General features: G+C 37.8%; 1 protein-coding gene across 1 annotated transcript in view; it reads left to right on the plus strand.

Annotated features, from left to right (window-relative positions):
• ITGA8 (integrin subunit alpha 8) overlaps positions 1-25,941 on the plus strand; it is a 232,004-nt gene that overhangs the window by 100,566 nt on the left and 105,497 nt on the right. Inside the window, exons 14-15 of the mRNA XM_001377451.4 lie at positions 15,145-15,190; positions 20,309-20,416. Of these exons, the coding sequence (XP_001377488.2) occupies positions 15,145-15,190; positions 20,309-20,416 (154 nt within the window). The remainder of the gene's footprint in view (positions 1-15,144; positions 15,191-20,308; positions 20,417-25,941) is intronic.

A 25,941-nucleotide genomic window follows, 5' to 3' on the forward strand; every position in this document is an offset into this window, starting at 1 on the left:
CATGTAGACATATTTTGATAATTTTATTATGAAAAAATTAGAATTGAGTGGATCACTTTTCTAGTAAGATGCTTGTGAATTTAGAGAAAATTTAAAAGTTTAATGGAAAGTCTAGAAGATAGCAATGTCAAATAGTAGAAAAAAGCACTGGTTGCCAAAAGATTAGATTTCTTGTCTTAAAGTTGTCAATGATTAGTTATTTGACATTGTTCATGTCACTTTGACTTTCTGGTCTGCATTTACTCATCTGTACAACCAAATGGGTAGACACAAATGGGTAAAATTCTGATTCTAAATTAGGACGTTAGTTTCTGTTCATCTTGGGTGATATGGGGAAATTGGCTGTTTCTTTTAGTGATACTAGGATGATATCTCAGATGAACTGATCAAAGAGTTCAATTCCTTGACTTACAAAGTAATGAATCAATTTGATAAAGACTGCTTTAAATATGTTAAAACCAAAATCCAAATGTTCACTATTATGGAAATCAATGATATCCATTGACTAATATCCAACTTCTATTCAGAAATTCAGCATTCCCATGCTTAAACATATAATAGCAACATGAGATTCTTGGGTTATGTTAACAATATCTGGCTAATGTTCCAAATAGATATTTTCCCAATGACATTTTAGTGGCTTTCTCTATCAGCACTGAGTAGTACTTAGAGTAGAAAAGTTGGATAGAGAGAATAACACAGAAGGGAGTTTGGAAAGGCACAAGCAAGACAGGGCAAGAGGGCAAGGGGTGCCAGGGCAGAGGACAAAATCTATAATTGAAATTATTTATAAGGTCAAGACTTAATGAGGCATAGAATGAGATAGGAAGAATATAAGAGGAAAGAACAGGATTAAGAGAGGATTTTCTTATGGATGGAGAAGACATGAGCATTTTTGTAGATACATAAGGAGCTAGCAAATAGGAAGAGATGAGAGAAAGAAGCTATGGGATAGGACTTGAACTGTAGTGCTCTGGTTCAGCATCTGCAGGCTCCAAGAGCTCACGAGCAATTGTCAACAGAAAAGGGTTATGGGTTGCTTTTTTTTTTTTCAGCCATAGACTGCCAATGACATTTGGGCAATTATCTTCACGAGACAGGGTCATAGTTAGACATTCATCTTCTTGGATTTTATCAGCTATTAAACAAGAAAACAAATCTTTCATAAACTAGAATTGCCACAGCCTCATAGCTCATGAATGTTTTTCTTCAGTGCTCAGTTGGAAGCTTTTCACAGACTGTTAGGATGAATACTTTCTGCTATACAAATTATGAATGCTTTTTAAAGCATTTCTTCTTTAACCAGCCACCCATCCTCTCTGTGATGCTGTGTAGATTGTAACATTAGGGCAATGAATAAAAACTGCTTCTGTTTTAGGAAACCACACTTGCCAGACTTTAGGAGACCTATCTAAATGCTTGCTTTTCACAGAAAATGAGTTATGTTTATCCAGCGCCAAACATCTAGAGAGGTTTCATAATCCCCTGCTTACAAATGAACATTATTGTATTTATTGACATAGTTGTCCTTTATTTTTTTCTTTCATGTAATTATTACTCTAAGTGGGAAGAATCGAAATCAAGGGAAGATGCCATACTCTACTGCCATATTTGGCAACCTTGGTGTTATACTTTATCATTCTTATCTCTCTTTACCAAAGAACAGTGACTCTCCAAAATTACACAGTACCCCAAAACAAAATTAATTGGAATCTAGAATTCAAAACTCTTCTCCTTTTAAGCAAATTCTTTCATTTTCCTGAAAATTGGCATTTAAAATAAAAGCATTTCCTTAAAGAAATCAGATAGTATGGCACTGTGGATAGAGTACTAGATTTGAAGTCAGGAAACCTTGGGTTCAAATAATGCCTTAATCATTTGCTTTCTGTATTTCCATTGCTAAGTCCCTTGGCCTTCAGTTTGAATCTTCAGTTACCTCCTCTGTAAAATAGTATCAATGATCTCTGTAGTTTATATGTTATTGAATCATTGTGAGATTCAAATAGGATGATTGGGAGGAAGCACTGTGCAAACCTTAGAGCTCCATTTAAATATCAGCTTCCATTGAAGAAGGATGACAAGTAGGGTTTTTTTTAACTTCATTTACTTATTTTTTATTTTTTATTTAAATGATTAATTTAGAGCATTTTTAAAGGTAGAGATAGGGTGGCATCTTTTGTGGTAACTTTTCATCCAACTGATGCTTGGAAATGGGGTACTAGAACTAAGGAAGAAGTGTGGAATGGGGAGCTATTATTCATAGGAGTAATCACAGGAAGTTGTCCACCGTAAAGGAAAGAGCACCTGTTCTAGAGTCAGAGCACCTGTCTCTCCATCTTAGGTGAGTTTACTTAGCCACAAAAGCCTATTGACCCATTTGCAAAATCAAAGTGTTAGACTAGGTGACCTCTGAAGATCTTTTATGTTTCCAGATCCAGGATCTGACCCAATGATTAGAGCCCAAAAGACACCACGTAGTCATCCCCTCCTCTTCATTTTAACCTTAGGGAAACTGAAATCTAGTCAGGTTAAGTGACTTCACCCTGGTTGAAAGTGATGAAGCAGGATTCTCCTACCTCACAGTAATTTTCTATTTTTTAGTACCTACTCTGTGCAGAGCACTGCTCTTGGAAATGAAAGAAATTAAAGTTCAAATCAGACACTACTCCTCCCTTCATTATGCTTAGAATCTAGTATGGGTTTGATGGTACATATGGAAGGAAGGAAGAACAGAAGCATGCATTTATTAAGTGCCCACTATATGTCAGAGACACTAAGTGCCTACTATGTGTCTCACTAAGTGCCTACTATGTATCAGACACACTAAGCACTTTACAAATAACTATAATAGAAAATGAAGATTCAATACCAAATATTTGTTCTCAGGCAAATTATTTTGATTCTGTGGTCATTGGTATTTTAAAAAGATTTCTAATGTGATGGTATTTTACCAGATAGAGGTCCAAACCCCAAACTTTATCCTATCACCCTGTTCTATGAAAGGAAGGATTATTGGATTAGGGAAGACGTTATGGAGGACATAGAAGTTTATCTAAATCAGCAATACACTTTTGAGGAGAGAGAGAAGGTGACCTTCTCTAGGAAGTCCCAGGCACTACCACCACTTCAATCACAACCTATCTTCTGATAAAGAGATGCAGAGTCAACCTAGGACCCTACCTCCAAGAATCCTGGGAATAGCAGCATCCTCTTTGCCACTGACCCTTCCTCTATTTCATCTCTCACAGCCCTCACCCAGAGGAGGGAAACAATACCCTCTCTAATACCACTCCTGCTTCCCTAGCAACCATACTTACAGAAAACTCAGAAAAGTAAGTCTCTCATCATTACAGTTCTTGGCATCTACAGAAGATGCTTTGCTACTGTAGCCTGGGCTTTTCTATCTGCCCTGCAAGTGAATACTTCTAAATGTATCTTCTTTCCTTATTAGATTGTGAGTTTCTTTTTCAGTAGGTACTATCTTACCTCTCTAGTTGTATCCCCAGAGTTTAAAAAGCATAATAATGTAATAGTGCTCAAAACACAGTAACTCAATGAATTAACATTTATTCCTTCAGGCAGTCACCTGAATTGGGTCTTAAGTAATGAGTGAGATAGGAGCATAACAGAGGCATAGAAGTGGGATTGTACAGAATATATACAGTGTAACAGTAATTAACTAAGTCTGGCCAGAGCATTGTGGGCACAGAGGGAAAGAAGACGGAGATAAATCCAAAGAAATATACTGGTACCATTTTGTTTTAGAGAGCTATGAATGCAAGGCTAAGGATTTTGAACTTCTGAAATAATCCATGGGTTTGGATTCTGCATAAGTAAACAAGTGATACTTAATTGAACTTTTAGCATTAATGGAGAGGCTGTTTGGGGTAATGGCTAAAACTAACTTGGAAACAGAAAGACCGGAGTCAAGAACCACTAGAAAGTGTATACTAACTATGTGATCCTGGGAAAGTCACTTAACTTCTTATTGCTCTAGGCATTTCTAACTCTTAAGTGAAAGAGCAAGTGCTGGCCTACATTGGCAGAAGTTTCCTGACACCACTGAAATCCCAGATCCCGTCCCTGTCCCTATCCTTAACACTAATGTGATCCCCCACATATTACATTGTTCCTTTCACATGTGAAATAGATGCTTATAGGTGGCTGTCAGAGTTCCAAGAACCCCATTCACCTCCACGAAACAATTTCATTTGATTCTTTCATGTCAACCACCTTTCTTCCTGTAGCCTCTACCTCCTGCTTACTCACTTCCTTAAGTCTCCTAAGCAAAATGCCCTCTTGTTTACTTCACCTGCTCACTTGAAACAGAGCTGCTCTATTCTCATCAGAGAATATCCAACTTGAATTATTCCCTTGGTTGATTGCTGAAATCTAAGACTTTGACTTCTCCATTTCAAGAAATGGTCTCAAAGCTTAGTTTCTTTCTTCTTGAAAATAGAAAAATACAAATTTGGAGGAGATTGACATAGACCTAGAGGTAATATATATCTCCTGTGACCTCAGGTTTTTAGTTGTTTTTCTTGCTGACCAAACCTTTTGGTTTGAGCAAAAATATTCACTTCATCCAAGAAAAATCAAAAGGAAAATAAACATTTGAGCAATGAGATGGATCACCAAAGACCTAGCATTTAAGAACTCCATTTCATTTCATTTTATTTTTCTATCAAGGAGGGAGAACAAAGGTCTTTTGCCAGACTCGCTTTTTTCCCCTGGAAAAGAAACAGGAAAAGGGTAAAGGTATTAAAAAAAAACCTGCCTGTGAACAACTCTTATTTTTAAAAAATGAATCGAAAGAGAACAGGCAGTTGATAAAAATCTGAGACTGGTTATCTCTTGGTGAGAGAGAAAGAAAGTATGTGGAGTAAGGAATCTAAATGTTAGCACCACAATTGATCTGCCTCCAAATCACCATTTAAGCCCCAAAACATTGAAATATGTGTCCTGCTTGCCAAATACAAAGAGTTAAGATCATTTGAAAAATACATATGTGAACCACAACATGACTATCATAGCCAATCTCCTAGTTAGGGAAAGAAAATTGATTGGGCAGAAATGCAAAGTCAACAAATCAGTTCTTGTCTTCTCCAGGTTGAGGGCCTGAGCCTGAACTATGGGTAGCCTTTTCCAGCAGGCACAACACCAATGTGGTGTCTCAGAAGACAAGCATTTTTCTAGGGTTGATAAGTAACTGGGTTTTTGGACTCTAGATAACCATGGTTATTTACATATACTGAATTGTGCTGTAATGTTGCCAGAACTCTTACTTTTCACTGTAGAAAGAATCCCATCGTGGGGTGCTGAGATGAAAGATTCCTGAAAAAATAAACTCTATTTACTGTCATAAGGATTGAGGCTGGGCTCTTTTTGACCAGAATAGGCAATTTCTTTTTCTTTTTTTTTTAAATTTCAAACATTGTTCCTTGGTTACAAAAATCATTTTCTTTTCCTCCCACCCCTCCCATAGCCAATGCACAGTTTGACTGGGTATTGCATGTGTTCTTGATCAGAACCTCTTTCCGTGTTGATGGTATTTGCAATAGGATGTTCATTTAGTCTATTTCCCCATTCATATCCCCTTCAACCCATGTCATTAACCAATAGTTTTCTTTAGTGTTTTTACTCCCACAGTTTTTCCTCTGGATGTGGGTAGTGTTTTTTCTCCTGTAACCCTATGGGTTGTTCAGGATCATTGCATTACCACCATTGGAGGAGTCCATTACATTCGATTGTACCACAGTATATCAGTCTCTGTGTACAATGTTTTCCTGGTTCTCCTCTTTTCGCTCTGCATCACTTCCTGGAAGTTGTTCCAGACTCCATGGAATTCCTCCACTTTATTATTCCTTTGAGCACAATAGTATTCCATCACCAACATATACCACAATTTGTTCAGCCATTCCCCAATTGAAGGGCATCCCTTCATTTTCCAATTTTTGGCCACCACAAAGAGCGCAGCTATGAATATTCTTGTACAAGTCTTTTTCCTTATTATCTCGTTGGGATACAGACCCAGTAGTGCTATGGCTGGATCAAAGGGCAGACAGTCTTTTAGTGCCCTTTGGGCATAGTTCCAAATTGCCCTCCAGAATGGTTGGATCAATTTACAACTCCACCAGCAATGAATTAATGTCCCCACTTTGCCACATCCCCTCCAGCATTCATTACTCTCCACAGCTGTCATGTTAGCCAATCTGCTAGGTATGAGGGGATACCTCTGAGTTGTTTTGATTTACATCTCTGTGATTATAAGAGATTTAGAGCATTTTTTCATGTGCTTATTAATAGTCTTGATTTCTTTGACTGAAAATTGCCTATTCATGTCCCTTGTCCGTTCATCAATTGGGGAATGGCTTGATTTTTTGTACAATTGGTTTAGCTCTTTATAAATTTGAGTAATTGGACCTTTGTCAGAGATTTTTGTTATGAAGATTGTTATCCAGTTTGTTATTTCCCTTCTGATTTTAGTTACATTGGTTTTGCTTGTACAGAATCTTTTTAATTTGATGTAGTCAAAATTATTTATTTTACATTTTGTGACTCTTTATAAGTCTTGCTTGGTTTTGAAATCTTTCCCTTCCCAAAGATCTGACATGTATACTATTCTGTGTTCACCTAATTTAATTATAGTTTCCTTCTTTATGTTCAGGTCATTCACCCATTCTAAGTTTAACTTGGTGTAGGGTGTGAGGTGTTGGTCTAAGCCTAATCTCTCCCACACTGTCTTCGAATTTCCCCAGGAATTTTTATCAAATAGTGGATTTTTATCCCCAAAGCTAGGGTCTTTAGATTTGTCATAGATTGTTTTGGTGAGGGCCCTTACCCCAAGTCTATTCTACTGATCCTCTTTTCTGTCTCTTAGCTAGTACCAAATCATTTTGATGACCACTGCTTTGTAGTATAGTTTGAAATCTGGGATTGAAAGGCCGCCTTCCTTTGCATTTTTTCATTATTTCCCTGGATATCCTTGATGTTTTGTTCTTCCAAATGAACTTTATTATGTTTTTTTCTAATTCTGTCAAAATTTTTTTGGAAGTTTGATGGGTATGGCACTAAATAAATAGATAAGCTTGGGTAGGATAGTCATTTTTATTATGTTAGCTCTTCCTATCCATGAGCAGTTAATGTTTTTACAATTGCTCAGTTCTAGTTTTAGTTGTGTAGAAAGTGTTTTGTAGTTGTGTTCATATAGTTCCTGTGTTTGTATTGGCAGGTAAAGTCCTAAGTATTTTATATTGTCTAAGGTGATTTTGAATGGGATTTCTCTTTCTAATTCCTGCTGCTGCACTGTGTTGGAGATATATAGAAATTCTAATGACTTCTGTGGGTTTATTTTGTATCCTGCTACTTTGCTAAAGTTGTTGATTATTTCCACCAGCTTTTTAGTCGATTCTCTAGGATTTTTTAAGTAGGCCATCATATCATTCACAAAGAGTGATAGCTTGGTCTCCTCCTTGCCTATTTTAATACCTTCAATTTCTTTTTCTTCTCTAATTTCTACTGCTAGTGTTTCTAGTACAATGTTAAATAATAGAGGAGATAATGGGCATCCTTGTTTCACTCCTGATCTTATTGGGAATGCATCTAGTTTATCCCCATTGCAGATGATATTAGATGATGGTTTTAGATATATACTGTTTATTATTTTTAGGAAAGACCCTTCTATTCCTATGCTTTCTAGTGTTTTTAATAGGAATGGGTGTTGTATTTTATTAAAGGCCTTTTCTGTGTCTATTGAGATAATCATGTGATTTTTGTTGGTTTGCATGTTGATATGGTCAATTATGTGGATGGTTTTCCTAATATTGAACCAGCCCTGCATCCCTGGTATAAATCCTACTTGATCATAGTGAATGACCCTCATGATCACTTGCTGGAGTCTTTTTGCTATTTAAGATTTTTGCATCTATATTCATTAGGGAGATTGGTCTGTAGTCTTCTTTCTCTGTTTTTGACCTGCCTGGTTTTGGAATCAGTGCCATATTTGTGTCATAAAAGGAATTTGGTAGAACTCCCTCTTTGTTTATTATGTCAAATAGTTTGTATAGTATTGGGATTAGCTGTTCTTTGAATGTTTGATAGAATTCACTTGTGAATCCATCAGGCACTGGGGATTTTTTCTTAGGCAGTTCTTTGATGACCTGTTGGATTTCTTTTTCTGATATGGGATTATTTAAGAATTCTATTTCTTCTTCTGTAAGTTTAGGCAATTTATATTTTTGTAAATATTTGTCCATATCACCTAGATTGGCATATTTATTGCCATATAATTGGGCAAAGTAGTTTTTAATGATTGCCTTAATTTCCTCTTCATTGGAGGTGAGGTCCCCCTTTTCATCTATGATACTATTAATTTGCTTTTCTTCTTTTCTTTTTTTAATTAGATTGAAAGTACTTTGTCTATTTTGTTTGTTTTTTTCAAAATACCAGCTTCTAGCCTATTTATTAGTTCAATAGTTCTATCAATTCCAATTTTATTAATTTCTCCCTTAATTTTTAGGATCTCTAATTTGATTTTCTTCTGGGGGTTTTTAATTTGTTTGCTTTCAATTTTTTTTATTTGTATATCTAATTTATCCATCTCTGTCCTCCCTAATTTGTTAATATATGCACTCAAGGATATGAATTTTCCTGAGTACTGCTTTGGCTGCATCCCATAGAGTTTGAAAGGATCTCTCACAATTGTCATTTTCTTTAATTAAATTATTAATTGTTTCTTTGATTTGTTCTCTAACTGATTTTGGAGTATCATATTATTTAATTTCTAATTGATTTTTAATTTGGCTCTCCACATGTCCTTACTGATCATTATCTTTATTGCCTTATGGTCTGAAAAGTTTGCATTTATTATTTCTGCTTTTCTGCATTTGTATGCCATGTTTTTATGACCTAGTGTATGATCAATCTTTGTGAATATGCTATGTGCTACTGAAAAGAAGGTGTATTCCTTTTTGTCCCTATTTATTTTTTTCTCCATATATCTATTAACTCTAATTTTTCTAAGATTTCATTCACATCTTTTACCTCTTTCTTATTTATTTTTTGATTTGATTTATCTAAATTTGATAGTGGTTGGTTCAGGTCTCCCACTAGTAGAGTTTTACTATCTATATCCTCCTTCAGTTCTCCTAGTTTCTGCATTAGAAATTTGGGTGGTATACCATTTGGTGCATACATGCTGATTAGCATGTCTATTCCTCATTGTTTATACTCCCTTTTATCAGGATGTATTTACCTTCCCTATCCCTTTTAATAAGGTATATTTTTGCTTTGGCTTTGTGAGATACCATGATTGCAAGTCCTGCCTTCTTTCTGTCAGTTGAGGCCCAATAGGTCTTGCTCCAACCTTTAATTCTGACCGTGTGAGTATCTACCCACCTCATGTGTGTTTCTTGAAGACAACATATGGTAGGGTTTTGGATTCTAATCCATTCTGCTATTTGTCTATATTTTATGGGTGAATTCATCCCATTCATGTTCAAAGTTATGATTGTCACTTGTGAATTCCCTGGAATTTTGATATCCTCCCCTAATTCTGCCCTTTTTTCTTTTGCTATAACCTTTTAAACCAGTGGTTTAAATCAGTCCCCCTACTCCCCTCCCTTGATATGCTTCCCTTTCTGGCCCCTCCCTTTTTGTTCCCTTCTTGTTGTTTTTAGGGTCTGTTAATTTCCCTCCCCGCTCTCCTTCCCTCCCTTTTTGTACTGCCTCCACCTTACCCCCCCCCCCCCGAATTTTCCCTTCTCCCTTACCCTGTTGGATAAGATAAAGTTTAAGATCCCAATGGATCTAGATGCTTTTCCCTCTCAGATTTGATTTCACTGAGAGTAAGGTTTAAGTAATACTAATTAGCACCCTCTTCCTCTCATGAGAGAATTCTTCCCCTCCCCTTCCCATGTATATCTTTGTGTGACAAAGATTATTCTATTTAACTTATTTCTATTTCTTCAAGTATATCTTGGTACCATCATTGCTTCCCCCCTCCCTTTTTCTTTCTTTTTTTTCTCCATATCATCTTAATACCCCAATCTTTCCCTATAAGTGATTCTTCTTATGATTCTAATAATGCATAAAATTTTTGATAGTTACACATAACATTTTCCCCATATATTAATATATACATATAATTTGATCTAAATGTAGTCCTTATAAAAGAGAGTTTGAATAAAAGGAGAAAACATTTTTCTCCTTTTCACTTTCTTTCATATTTACCTTTTCATGTCTCTCTTGCTCTTTGTGTTTGGATATCAAACTTTGCACTGAGTTCTTGTCTTTTCTTTACAAATACGTGGAAATCTTCTATTTTATTGAATGCCCATACTGTCCCCTGGAAATAAATAGTCAGTTTTGATGGATAGGTGATTCTTGGTTGAAGCCCCAATTCTCTTGCCTTTCTGAATATTGTGTTCCAGGCCTTGTAGTCTTTTAGTGTGGAAGCTGCCAGGTCTTGTGTGATCCTGATTGGTGCTCCTTGGTATTTGAATTGTCTCTTTTTGGCTTCTTGTAAGACTTTCTCCTTAGGTTGGAAGTTCCTGAATTTGGCAATTACATTCCTGGGAGTTGTATTTTGGGAATTTATTGTAGAGGGTGTTCTATGCACCCTTTCAATTTCTATTTTGTGCCCTTGTTCAAGAGCTTCAGGGCAATTTTCTTCAATGATTTATTGTAGTATGGTTTCAATATTTTTATTTATCTCTGGTTTTTCAAGTAGACCAATGATTCTCAAATTTTCTCTCCTTCCTCTGTTTTCCTGGTCTGTCACCTTATCAGTAAGATATTTTATGTTTTCTTCTAATTTATCCATCTTTTGACTTTGCTTTATTAATTGTTGCTGTTTTTGCAAGATCATTCTCTTCCAGTTGCCTAATTCTGGTCTTTAAGGACTGGTTTTCCTTTTCAGTTTGGTCTGCCCTGCTTTTTGAGATTTCCAGCTATTTCTCCAATTGGTAGTTCTTGTCTATCAGACTGTTGACCTCTCTTTGAAATTTTTCCCATTTTTCTTTTCAGAAGGTTTCCATCTTTTGTATAAGCTCCAATTTGTGTTCTTCCAGAGCTTGTGGACAATTTCCATTTTGGGGGGACAATTTTGATTTTGTTTGAATTTCATCCTCTTTTTCCTCTGTAGCCTGGGTTTTCGCTCCATAAAAGTTTTCAAGAGTCACTTTCTTCCTGTTTCTCTTGAAGGGTTGGTCTTGGGCACAATGAACCATCCCTTTGGTGGTTTTCCCTTTCCTTTTTAGTCAGAAATCTGAGTGAGATGGGTAGGCTTTCTGTGAAGTTACAGAGTGGGGCTTTTGCCTCAGGCAAGCTCTGGAGTCTCCACAGCCTCTGCAGTTTGCTAGAGCACCCGTGGTCTGTGCTCTCCTGTACGCAGGGGTCTCCTGTGTAACTGCTTTCAGGGGTAGATCCCTGGCAGTCCTAGTCAGTTCCCAAGGACCCTGGTGTGCCCCCCACTTACTCCAGGGACGTCCCTCACTCACCCACTTTCTCTGTTTCTGTAGGTGAGGTGGGGGAGGGTAGCTCAGTTCATGGTTGGGTGTGAGCTTTTTCTTCTTCTTATAGTGTGGAAATGCTCAAACCCCACATACCTTCAGTGCTGCACGCTACTGTAGAGTCCCATCGTTCTTCCAAAGACGGTTTTTATGTTCTTTTAAGGTTGTCTATTTCGTTGGGTACTGGGGAGAGGAAGTGATTCATGTTTAGATTGCTGCTATGTTTTCCTGGAAGTCTAGGCAATTTCTTAAGATGGAATTGAATTTATTCTGAGTGTTCTGGTCCTGGTGGAATCAAAGTTCTGCTTTTTCTGTATCATCACTTGGTATCTTTTTTCAAAGCACACCCCAAAGTAATATGTATTTTTTTCTTCCTGAAATTTTTCATTTTTGAAAATGTAATTTCTCCAGCATTTACTAACACTGTTCATTTTTAACGCATGAAGCTTTTTTTTTTTGACATCAGCAGCAGAATCAGATTTCACTTGTTCTCTTATTTTTTTAGGGATATTCTATGTTCTTTGTTAATTTCCAAATCATTAAATACTCAGTATATCTTTTTAAATAGCTCACTTTTGTGGGAGTGAGAGAGAGGAAAGAAAGGGAAAAGAGAAAAGGAAAGGGGGGAAAAAGAAAGAACAAAAGAAGACCAAAAGAGAAAGAATTGGAAATTAGAGAAAGAAATTGTAAAAAGGAAAGAGAGAGAAGAAAAGAGAGAGAACAAAATTATCTTTTCTCCAGCAGATTTTAACCTTCATCATTACTTCCCATTAATATCTAATGTCTCACTATTAATTTATTGCCTTCAAACATTCCCAAATGTCCTAGATCTTTGGAAAACTTTCCCTAGACTTCACTACCCCCAGGATACTATCATATATGATCCTTCTCTTTCTCAGCCAAACTGCTAGAAGAAACATTACCTACTTTAGCTATTTCCACCACTCTTTTCTCTATACTCAACCCTTTGTCATTTGGTTTCCAACCTCATCATTGAACAAAAATTGCTCTTCTCAAAGTTATTAATAGTCTCTCAGTGACCAAATATGATCATCTTTTTCCATTCCTCATCCTCATGGATCTTTTTGTTTAATTAGGCCTCTACTGATGTTGACCATCCTCTTCTAAATACTCTTTCCTTTGGGGCTTCCATGACACTGACTTCGAGGTTCTCATTCTGCCTGTCTTATCACTCCTTCCCAGTCTGTTTCAATGATTCATTAGCCATATCATGTCTCCCCATCCACCCCACCCATTGGTATTCCTTAAGGTTCTGCCCTAGGTCTCCTACTCTTTTTTCACTCCATTCTTTTTTGTATCCTCATCAACAACTACTGTATATTTCATTATCATCTCATTCAGATGATTCATGGAATTATATAACTGGCCCATTTTTCCTCTGAGAACTTTAATCTTTTAACACTAGTCATGTCAGTAGTTACCCCTTAGACATTTAAAAATAGATATCCTAGGGATAGCTTAATTATGCTCAACATGTATAATATTTCTCCCCCTAAACCTTTCTCATTTCTAAACTTTCCTATTTCTGTTGAAAACATTACCACTCTTCTAATCTCTCAGATTTGTAACCTAAATTATCCTAGCCACCTAAATCACTTTCACTCAGTATGGCTCCTGTAGTCAAATTTTGCTCTTTCTTCCTGTATAGTATTTCTTATATCTAACCCCCACTCCTTGCTCACGTTGATTCTACCTTCGTCCGGGCTCTTGTTACCTCTCACCTGGATTACTAGAACAGCCTCTGAATGGATATTTCTCTCTCAAGCATCTCCCTAATAAAGCCCTCCCTGTCTGAGTGATCATCCTTAAATGCACATCTGATCATGTCACTCTCCTATTTAAACAACTCCTGTTCCTCTCTGTTGACTCAAGGATAAATCCAACTGTCTCAAATGATGTTTAAAATCCGTCATTATCTTTCCCAACATATCTCTCTAGCTTCATTGGACCTTATTCCCATGCCTACATTCTGCTCTCCAGCCCCTCTGGCCTTTTCTCTGCTCTCTACTCAAGATAATTCTTCTTTTCTTAGTTTCCTTGCACCGCCCATCTGCCTTGCCTCAAATATATTCCCTCCTTCCCTTTGTCTCATAGACCTCTTTTCTAAATGTATCTGAGACACCAACTTCAGGATGCAACATTTTCTAGACCCCCTATCCCAAGTGCTCTTGTCCTCTCTGAAATCATCTCACTTAACTCTTCCATATTTATTTGTATTTGTTCTCTTTCTATTTATCCAGTATTATATATTATATATATTCTGTATTATGTATATATATATATATATGTACATATGTAATACATGTTCGCAGCCATCCCACTAGACTATAAACTCCTTGCTAGTAGAGATTTCCTTAGTTGTCTTCATATACCTAGCACTCAGAACAGGTACTTGAATGATTATGTGAGATAGAACTATCCAGATCATCCTTCTGTAGTAAGATTGGGATCCATAATTTCTATGATAGAACACTTCACAGTCTTCAAATGAGTTCAATATTTTCTTTTGGTGTGAAAGGAAATTATTTTTCTACTGGAAGAGCTAGGAAAAAAACAAAGAAATGAAGTGATAATTACAGACATATTTTTCACAATTAAAACTATCCAAGCATATGGTGAGGTTATAATGATAATGTTAACTTAGATACTTTAGGAAGGCAAAATAGATTTCATCTAGAAACTTGTGCCCCTCTATCCCCCTGCCCCAGCTATCATTGTTGGAGGACAGTCCAAAAGTGAAATTCATTTTTTAAAATTTTGTTTAAATTTAAATTTATTATTTGTTTGTTACATTAAAATACCCAGATGATGCCTTCCCTCCCTCCCCTTTCCAGATTAGAGAAGGTATCATTTAACAATAAGATATATGAATATACAAAACTATGTTTTGCTTATTTCTAACCTGATTTTGGACTTGGAGAAAGGAATATTTGAAGGTCAAAAATGGCCTCCAATTCTAGAAAAATTGTTATATAAAATAAGATATTAGTAAAGTGCTCAGCATAGTCCCTGGCACATAGTAGTAGACACTGTATAAATGCTTCTAATCATCCCTTCCACCTCCCTTTTTCCTCAAAGTTTCTTTAATAAGATTGATAGTGTTTTAAAATAATGGGTGTTTTCCTCATCTGAATTATTAATAGTTGTTTTTTTTTTCCCTTGGAGAGAGTCTTGCTATGATGCCATCTTTGGAATTTTTATTTGACCATTGGTTGATAAGCAAAATGATATGATAGTGTTCAAGCACAGAATATCCTTGAATGGGAGTCCAAACAGAACACCATTTTATTGAATTGGATACCATAGCCAGTTGTATTTTGATCCACGATGTTTTAGAAACAGCAGTCCCTATTCTTATTATGGCTATTAATGGCAAATAGGTGATATTTATTCATCATATTCAATTGTCCCAGGCAACTCTTTACCACAAGTTGCAGTAGACTTGCCAATGTGCATCTAGGAAGGAAGTTTCCATACTTGGGATTCTCTCTACTGTTGAAATAGCAGCTCTACCAAAAAGAAAAATGATGATCATTTCAGCATGTTACATATGTAAGTGATGAGTCTGAGTTTGAAACATGGCTACTATAAAACTGTTGTATTTTTTTTCCAGATTTAATTGTGGGTGCCTTTGGAACTGGAAAAGTGGTTGTTTATAGGTATGTGGTTGATGGTATGCAAATATTCATGTGGTTTCGAATTTGTTTAATTTTTCTGTGTTACATTAGACTAAAATAGCATTTGGGGAAGTGCTAGTTCAGAAATTTCCAAATATTTCAAATATTTATTTTGGAAACCTTAATTTTTTTAAGACTAGTGTTGTAAAGTTTGCCTGCTTGTTTTTGTTTTTCCCTTTTTTATTGAGATCTCTTCCTTCAGGGCTTAGATTTTCTGTGAGTTCTGAATTTAGCTCATATTTACAAAGCACTTACTTTGTGAAAGGGAAAAGAGGAATTGTCCCTGTCCCCAAGAGCTTATATTCTACTCAGGAAGGAGGTTATAAAACAGAGAGATAAAAGATGAAAGGTCACTTAGCAACAAGAAAATGAAGTAGATCAAAAACTTGATTTGGAATTGAAGAATCAGGTTCAGATTGGACCTCGAAGATTTACTAGTTGTCTGACCCAGGGGGAGTCACTTAACCTGTTTGCCTCGGTTTCCTCATCTGTAACATGGGGTTAATAATAGCACCTACTTCCCAGGATTGTGGTGAGGACCAAATGGGATAATATTTGTTAGTGATTTGTAAACTTTAAAGCATCATATAAATACTAGCTGTTGTTTTTCTATTATTATGTGAAAGAAGACAGACAGCTTGGAAGGAAGAGTGAATCAGGGAAGGCTTCACATAGTAGCTAGCACATAGAAGTAGTCATAGTAGTAATGGTAGTAGTAGCAGCACCAGAGGTAATGGTAGTTTTAGCGTGTAATATCATACTATATGACTATATGCCCCATCCCCAATTCTTTCTCACCCATAACCAAGCAAAACTTGAACCTTAGGAGTCTATTAAGTGATCTCTTTTAGATTTCACTCTTTCAGTTCTCTTCTCCTGCCTCTACCATATTTCTTTTCTTTAAAAACCTTGCCTGCCATCTTATAATCAATACTGTGTATTGGTTCCAAGGCAGAAGAGCAATAAGGACTAGGCAACGGGGGTTAAGTGACTTGCCCAGGGTCACACAGCTAGCCTTTACCATATTTTCACGTGCCTTTATGGACTAGCAAAGAAGGAAAAATTTAATTTCCAGATATATATCTTAGATCCTTTCTTCTGATCAATAGTAGCCTTCTGGATAGGGATAATGATTTTCTGGGTCTGTCCAGAAGTGACAAGCAAAGCTCAGAGTATCTACTCCAATGATATAGTAAGTAGATACTTAAGAGTTCTTTATTTCTGTGTGGGGCACCAGCTGAATTCAAATCCTTGAGATTTGCCATCTCAACTCTCACTTACCCTCACCACCTCCCATTGCCAGTTAGTTCCCAAGTCTTGTTAATTCTTTCTCCAGAATATCTCTCATCTCTGTCCACTCTGTTTTACTGCCCAAGTTCAGGCGCCTATGCCCTCTAGCCTGCACAATTACAGCAAGCTGCTTCCTTGGTATCCTGCATAGCTGCCAAAGCAATGTGGCTAACGGATACATATGACTTTCCTGCTCAACAAACACTATTGGCTCCTGCAATAAGGTACAAACTCTTCTTTTTGACATTGAAAAGCCTTCAAAATCTGGCTTCAATCAGCCTATACAGGCTTACTATAAATTATTCCCCTTCTTATACTCATCATTCTAGCCAAATTGATTGTCTTCCATTTCTCATTTCGACCCTTTCTGTAGACTCTTTCTTCCCCTGTGTCTGGCATATACTCCCTCCTGCCTTCTTCCTCTGAAAATTCCTAGCTTGCTTCAAGACTCAGTTCAAAGGCACTTTCTCTATGAGTGAGGCCTTTCCTGACGCCCCCACTTGTTAATCTCTCCATGATACATAGCATTTTGCATGTACTTTAGCACTCATCCTCTTCTACATCCATACATATACATACATTCACTCTCTGTCTCTCTGTCTGTCTCTCTGTTTCTGTCTCTGTTTTCCCTGTCTCTCTGTTTCTCTGTCTCTTTTTCTCTCTCTATCTCTCTCTGTCTCTTGCTATGTTTTTTCTGTCTCTCTGTCTGTCCGTCTCTCACCACACACACACACACAGAGTTTTGGAAAGGTTATAGATGGAGCAGTGGATAAAGTTCTAGGTCTGGAGTCAGGAAGACCTGAGTTCAAATCCAGCCTTAGATACTTACTAATTATGTGAGACTGGGCAAGTCACATCATCTTGTTTACCTTAGTTTCCTCACCTGTAAAAATGAAATGGAGAAGGAAACATCAAATGACTCCAGTACCTCTGCCCCAAAACATCCCCAAATGGGGTCCAAAGAGTCAGATATAACTGAACAACACAACAGCAGTCTTTGGGGTGGGGGAGTCTTCCACAAGAATTTAAACTCTTCAAAGGGAAGGAGTTATTTGTCTTTGTCTTTATATCTCCCATGCCCAGCCCAGGATCCTTCTCCAACTAATCAGACACTTATTGAATTAACGAATTCCTAAAACTGTTTACGTTTATTTAAAGGCCCCATAGTAAAGAACCGGAGGGCACCAGGCCAAAATTAGAACACCATTTCCCAGATCCCCAATGGGTTCCCTTTAGATTGGTTCCCTCAGGAATAAGAAGAATCTCAGCTTGCCCACACAAATTTATAAGATGACTTCCCTGTATAACAAACTGTAGTCTTGTTGATTAATATGGAAAAGGGAGGAGAGTGCCTTCCCAGAAAAGCCATCCTGGGAACATCGTTCAATTTTAAAGAAAGTCTTTTGAATGGTGTGCAAATAAGAATCAGCAGGATTTTAGGAAAATCCTGGAAGGACTTCTGGTAATCTGGTGATGGTGAAATCCGTATTGAAGACAGCATGCTGATCAAGTCTTTGCTGCCTGTCTTAAAGGTCAGCATTTCTGTCAGTCACACTATTGCAGAGAGGATGGCCATCATGTGTGGCTTTCATCTGAAGTCTTGGGCTTATTAACTGCCATGATTTTTAGTTACTCCTTTAAAAAGATGTATCTTATAGGGACAGCTCGGTGGCTCTCTACATAGATAGAGAGCCAGGTCTAGAGATGAAAAGTCCTAGGTTCAAATGTGGCCTCAAATACTTCCTGGCTGTCTGAACATGGAGAAGCCCCTTAACCCTCGTTGCCTACCCCTTACCACTCTTCTGTCTTAGCGTGCATACTTAGTATCCACTCTAAGACAAAAAGTAAGGATTTATTTTTTAAATGTACCTTGTACTCTGGAATGGATAGAATGTTGGGCATGGAGACTGGAAGACTCATATCCCTGAATTCAGATCTTGAATCAGACATGTACTAGCTGTGTGACCCTGGACAAATCACATTACCTTGTTTGCCTCAGTTTCCTCATCTGTAAAATGATCTAAAGAAGGGAACAGCAAACCACTCTAGTATCTTTGCCAAGAAAACCCCAAGATGGAAAAAGCCAAGATGGAGTCAGGAAGAGTTAGATATACCTGAGACTATTGAACAACACACTTTGTCCTTTTTCTCACCATATTCCATCTACTCTCTGCCCATTATCTTCCAATGAGGCAGTGTCACTGCTTGCTCACTGAAGGATCGTAGGATTACAAATTCAGAGCTAGAAGGAAACTTTGGGATCTTCTGATTCAACCTTCTCGTTTTATAGATGTGAAAACTGAGGCCCAGAGAAAGAACCCCAAGTTTCAGATTCCACAGAAGCCAACATTGTTTCCACATGATTGCAGTGGAAAACTACAAAGTGAAAAAAAATCAGAGACAAACTGGGATGTGAAAAACAACTGCATCAGAATAAGAATCAGAAGCTAGAAAGAACACTAGAAACACATGACTCTTAATATACTCACTTGTATTTTATACCCTTATCTTACATCTTAGAATCAATACAAGTAACTTTTTTTTTAAACCCTTACCTTCCGTCTTAGAGTCAATACTGTGTATTGGCTCCAAGGCAGAAGAGTGGGAAGGGCTAGGCAATGGGGGTCAAGTGACTTGCCCAGGGTCACACAGCTGGGAAGTGTCTGAGGCCAGATTTGAATCCAGGACCTCCTGTCTCTAGTCCTGGCTCTCAATCCACTGAGCCACCCAGGTGTCCCCAATACAAGTATCTTTTCCAAGGAAGAAGAGTGGTAAGGACTAGGCAATGGGGCTTAAGTGACTTGCCCAGGGTCATACAGCTAGGAAGTGTGTGAGCCAAGATTTGAACCGAGGACCCCCGCCCCCCATCTCCAAGCCTGGCTCTCTATCCACTGAGCAACCCAGCTGCCTCTCTTCATTGAATAGACTAAGAGAGGCAGCTTGCTTTGGTGTTTAGAGAGCTGGCTTTAGAGCCCAGAAGACCTCGACTCAAACCTCCTCTCTGTCACAGATCAGCTGTAGGTATAAGTTCAGGCAAGACACGCAACTTCTCTGTGTTCCAAAGCAAATCCATAAGATTCTAAATTGTAGAAATGACTGATATTCACCACTCTTCTTCCTTAGAACTGATACACAGTATTGATTCTAAGACAGAAGGGAAGGAATGTCCTCACACAGCTCAGTTCATACCAATGATGTCAGAGGCCCAATCTTCCTCCCCCCCACAAAAAGTCACCCCAAAGAACTAGATTCCTAGCTTAGCTTTCCACTACAAACTGATCGGTATTTTGTCTCAGCCTCCAGGAATCAAATCTTGAGTTTTAATGTGTGTTGTCAGATGTTCAATAAGATGATCAAGTGATTAGGATTGCCCATTGTATATGCAGTCAGGAAGACCTCTTAATATGGATGGAGATGGGAGGAAGAGCAGGAAGGGCAGATAGGTGGCTCAGGGGATTGAGAGTCAAGCCTAGAGACAGGAGGTCCTGGGTTCAAATCTGATCTCAGACACTTCCTAGCTATGAGACCTGGGACAAGTCACTTAAACCCCATTGCCCAGCCCTTGCTGCTTTGCAACCATTACTCAGTATTGCTTTTAAGATGGAAGTGAGGGTTTTTTTAAAAGCTGGGGTGCTGGGACATGGGGCAAACCCCACAAGTGATCATAGCCCAAGAAGGTGGCTAGGGTAATAGACATCAAATCACTTTGGGAAACAAAGCTTTGGTTTTCTGGGATGAAAACAGCTTGATCATCACTCCTTCAGCATATTAAGCATCTGATTCCCTCTCTCCATCCGTGTCCTTCCACAGAGCAAGACCAGTTGTGACAGTGGACGCCCAGCTTCTGCTGCACCCGATGATTATAAACCTTGAAAATAAAACCTGCCAGATCCCTAGCCTTGCAACATTGGTGCCTTGGTGAGTGTGGGTGCAGGCATTTTTGTGGCTGCTATCTCCTTTGCTTGTTGACTTGTTTGAGGACTACCCCTTACCCTCACCTCACAACCTCCTGGCTCTCTCCAGAACTAAAGCCACCCCAAATTGGAAAACCTACCCAATGAACACCTCTTAGAGACACGGTAAGTCTTTATTGGCCCTTTCCCCAGCAGAAGCTGGCTGTCTTCTAGGGTTGCTGTACTGGAGTATTCAGACAACTTTTCAGGCATAAAAACTATTTTTTTCTTTTTTGTTAAATTTGGGTCAAATTGTTACATTTCCCATGTTGAAACTGCTATTAGTCAGTGGCCTCCCAGGTAGGCATAGGAAAAGGTCAAGAATTTTCTTCCTTAAGCAACACTTTGTAATCATTGTAATCATAAAGCTTTAGAGTTAGGAGAGATGACCTAGTCTAGAAGTGTCAAAACCAAATAGAAATGGATTGCTTCCCCTGTGTATTGACTTAGAAAATTACAGATTAACATTATCTAGAGTGCATTGTATGTTCATTTAGCACCACAATGGAGTTTTGTGATACCATGCCACAGACCCGAAGTTTGACCCCTCAGATGAGTCTGATCTCTCATTACAGTTTGGGAAAGAGGTCCAGAGAGATGAACGGACTTCCTTAAAATCACAACCGTTGTTAATGATGGCAGAATGTTTCTTATGCCTAGACTCCAAGAAGCCTTCACTATAGCTTATAAAAATTGGTCCCTTCCCTATCTTCTAAAAGTCATATAACTGGATGTAAATGTTCCAAAGTGGAGAAGTGTATCATTGCTTCTAATGCTGAGTTTTGACGACCTGGCTTTGAACACTGCCTCAAATACCTACGATATTTCCCTGAGCAACCCACGGTACTTTTTAGAGATTCAGTTTTCTCCATGGGAAAATGAGATAATAAAATGATCTACTTCATGATATTGTGATGAGGATAAGGGATCAAGTGAGCTAATATATGTCAGTGCCTTGAAAACTTTAATGCACCTTATAAATATTAGTTATTATTTTATTCTTTTTGTCTTTACCTTTAGAGGAGTTCAGATAAACCTACTGCTTGGCACAATGTAGGCAATTAATAAATGCTTGTTAACTAACTGATAGATGTTTCAGCCAGGTGTCATGAACTCCTTATATAGATTGGGGAGGCGTCTTGACTCCTCAGAAGAATGAGCTGAAGTAATTGAAATAAAATGACAAATTTCATTTAAATGTTGGGTGAAATAAAGATGAATTTGAGTTCGTGGATCTCCTGAAATCTATCGATGGACCAGAGCTAAGAACCCCTGTTATAGTCAAGGGAGTACAAGAGGTTCTGTCTCTGTTGTTCTGTAGCAAGAACAGTAATACTGATATTAGTGATTAATACTCATGATAACACTAGCTACAATTTATATAGTGCTTTAAGGTTTAAAAAGCACTTTAAAATATTACATCATTCAATCTTCACAATAGTCCTGGGAGGTAGATGCTATTATTACCTTTATTTTACAGGGCAGGGGACTGAGGCAAACATAGATTGAGTGACTCAGCTACAGTCACAAAGCTAAAAAAAAAAAAAGCTTTTTCAAAGCTATTTTTCCCGTAAGGTCAGATTTGAACTCAGTTCTTCTTGACTCCATATCCAACATTATTCATCATGGCATGTAGCTGCCAACAGTGTGTTTAATGTTCAGTAAGCCATTGCAAAAGTAGATAAACTGGCTTATTTTTAAAGAAGATATTAGACTATACCATTACCATCATCATCATCCTTAGTAATAGTAGTAATACTACCACTCAGAAAATGACACAGTAGCTAGTATATTGGATATAGAGTCAGAAAGATCTGAGTTTAAATCCTGCCTCAGACATTTCTTAGCTGTTTGAGCCTGGACAAGTCAATTAGACTCTCTGAGCTTCAATTTCCTCATTTAAAGTAGAAATAATAACACCTTCTTCACTTTGTTGTGAGGAGCAAATAAAATACAGCTGAAAAGTCCTTTGCAGACCCTAAAGAACTTGATAGATATTGAGTTGGTTCATAATATAAAGCATTGGCCTTGTGCTCAGACCCAGCCTCATATACTTACTAATTTTGTAATCCTGAGCAAGTCACTTAATCTCCCTCTGCTCAGATTCCTTATCTCTAAAAGGGGAATAGCCACAGCACCTACCTCAGAGAGCTGTTATGAGGATAGATTGAGATAATATTTGTGAAGCACTATATAAGCGATAACTGTTATTATTAGTGGTAGCCTTGTTATTATTAGGATACCTAGAAAAGCCAACAAAAACTCCCAGCATTCAAATATTGCCATTCCTTTTCAGGAAAAGAGGCCTCCTAAAATGGTGTTTCCAACTCTCAAAGGGGCAGGATGCAGAACAATCCAGTCTGAGCCAGAACAGTTATTTCTGGCCCATGTTTGAGTGTTATTGATGGCCCTTGGACAGGAGTCTGTGCTGGAGGCAAAGCCTTTGAGGGTGGAGGGCAGGCAGGAAGGAGGACCCTGAAGAATTCTTTCTAAAACATTCGGTTAACTTCAAGCCGCCACTGAGGAAAGGCTTGTCCTCTCGCCTTCTTCTCTACCAAAAGCATTTGGCAATATTGGAGAGCAGCCCCAAGCCCATAAGAAAATAAAAGGGGTTGTAAACCACAAAGTATTATGACTAAAACATGGTCTGGGAAATGGGGAAAATTAAGGGAAAAAGTTGACATTGATTCTCTCTGTGTACGTGGTGAATGACCACAAAATGAGCAATAAGGACTACCTGCACATGAATCTTAACCCTTTAAAGGTCACCCTGGAGCACCTGGCTGCTCACATCGCTCATGAATGAGGTGACATTTCTCTAGTTGTAGACACACAGTTGGGAAGAAACTGGTAGTGCCCTGGAAAAGGATTCTCCTAAAAGGATTTCTCTCTCTTTTTTTTAATAAATTTTTATAAGGCTTAAGTAGGTTTAACAGATTACAGGCACTGTTTTGCTTTGAGGAAAGAATATTACTTTTTAACAAGGAAAGTTTCTACATGAGTCAGCTTCCTGCTGTGATAGATAATATTATTTGTAGAAAATATCATTTATTACATGAATAAATACATCACAATTATTTATTCAACAGCTTAATTGCATGAATGCTACAATAATATGAAAGAAATTTCCCTTCATTTACACAAGGATTTTTTTTTTGTATTAGCCATGTTCCTTACGAGAATTTCATTCAATCTGACATAAACGGATTTCCCTGAAGATTTTGTTCCTGGTTCTCCAATTTTAATTTTGTTTCCCCTTATGACTGAAGAAGAGCTATTGATTATTTTTTGCTGTAGTATTTCTCTATAGTTGATATAACCTTGTACTGAACATCTGAAAACAATTAGGTCAATTCGAACAGGGAAATAATTCCTCAGTCCCACTGGTCGAGATTGTTGTATTCGTTAGCCAACTATGTATGTAGCTTGTATGAAATGCCCGATTGATATTTTGAAATTAGTGAAAGGAGACAGTCATTTTAACTAGGAAGTAGAGAAATGTGGATTAACATCCAATATTCATATACTATTTCTTAATTTGTCAAAGCGAAGCTATGTGGTACAATGAAAGGACAATCTGGAAGAGAATGACCTGGGTTCAAATTCCATCTCTGAAGTTTTGTCCTGAATGACCTTGGGCAATTCTCTTATCCCTGTTGTTAGCCTCATTTTATTCACTGGTGAAATGAGAGGGTGTAATCGCTTGATAATCTCTGAGATCCTTTGCAGCATTAGCTCTACAATTCAGAGGAAGGATAATGAAAGATCCTAACAAATTCTGTGGTATACTGGGGAAAAGGTTGGATTTAGAAGCCAGGAAGGACATAGATATGAAACATCCCTCTCCTACGTGTTCATGAAATGACATTGGGCAATCTCTCTGGACCACAGTTTCCTTATCTGTAAAATGAGTGAACTGCATGATTACCTGTCCTCTAAAGTCATTTCCAACTGCTTCCAGGACATAGTTTTCATGTAAAAAATCCAATGGTTCATATTTTAATAGCTTTTCACATGTAACACTTGCCTTAGTTTATGAAGTGATTGCCTTACAACATCCCTCTGAGCGTGGTAATGTAAGTATCATCATTCCAATTTATCTATCCCTATCTATAAATTGGGGTTCCCCGAGGTTGAATGACTTGCCCATGATCACATAGCTAGTCAGTAGCAGAGCTAGAAGCAAAGTGCAACAAGCAATCTTCTAACTCCAAGCCTCCATTATTGATGTAATAGAAAGAATGCTAGTCTCAATTGCTTTTATATCCTATTTCACTTTTAATTAACTCCTTCTTTATTACAGAGAGTTAATCACTGCAGATATGCAGAAGGAATCCTTCCAAATGTCACTAGGTTAGGAGGTCTTCAGTACTCACTAAGCTAGAAGGTCATCTAATGTATTGCCCTCCCTCCAGGCAATGCCACATGGAAACCATCACAGACATATGGTTTTCTCTCTCCTATTCTTAATGGTCTCCATGGAAGGAGAGTCTTTGGCAGGATCTTCACAAAGAGACTGGCTTAAATCAGAATTGCCCATCAGATTGCCTGCCTACTTTGAATCAGCAGCCTCAACACCAGCTAGAACTTTTAGCTCAAAATCAGTGCAGGGTTCCAATGTAGAAATAACACACATCTTCCCCAGGTGGTCCCACCAATTGTCTTTTGCAATCAAAGGGTTTGCCTGAAAGAATACATAATTCTATGGTGAGTTTTTTAAGTCATCCTGGAGCAACATAAAATTAAAATCGATATGTTTATCTCTGGGAAACAATTCTTGAAGGCAATAATCCATCCCATTTTTTTAAATTAGAAGACATGTTTTATGGGCCAAAGCAGCCAACCCAAAGCTATTTTTGACAAATGGGCAAATACTCTTCCCAAAGGTTGTCACTTGAGCCAGGTTTAAGCAGTTCATAGTTAGGAATCATCTGTACTTAAGTCAAATCTGGGCGAAGTAAATTAAAATGCTTTCAAATCAAGGTAATATAGTTGAGAATAGTGCACATGCTTGTAATCCCAGCTCCTAGAGGGATTGATGTTGACAGATCCTTGAACTAAAAGTTAAATGACTTTTCCAGGGGCCCACAGATAGTAAGTGTCAGAAGTGACATCAGCTTCCAAGGTTCTCTAGCTCCAAATCCAGGGTGCTTTTTCACTGCATCATTCTGCCTCCTATGAGTAACTAAAAAGAACTACCGCATAGGGTGATGTCGGCAATGGTATAGTTTCTCATGAAGAGAGATTTCAAACTCCACACTTTAATATAGCATTTTCAAATGGTTGGGGTTGGTAGCCCCAAACTCCACACTAGAAAGAATTCTCATAGCAGTTTAGCCTTGATGAGAGTTTTACTGCTACGTGGAATGATCTATTTTAAGGTGTTTGGAATATCTAGAGAATATGACTTAGAGCTACCTTTCAGTTGAATGTTTTTCTAATAAGTAGCTGAGCAATTCCAAAAAGACAGAGAGCAAAAGGAAATTTTCC

Source organism: Monodelphis domestica, chromosome 5 (assembly GCF_027887165.1).
Source record: "Monodelphis domestica isolate mMonDom1 chromosome 5, mMonDom1.pri, whole genome shotgun sequence".
In the NCBI taxonomy this organism is placed as follows: Eukaryota; Metazoa; Chordata; class Mammalia; order Didelphimorphia; family Didelphidae; genus Monodelphis; species Monodelphis domestica.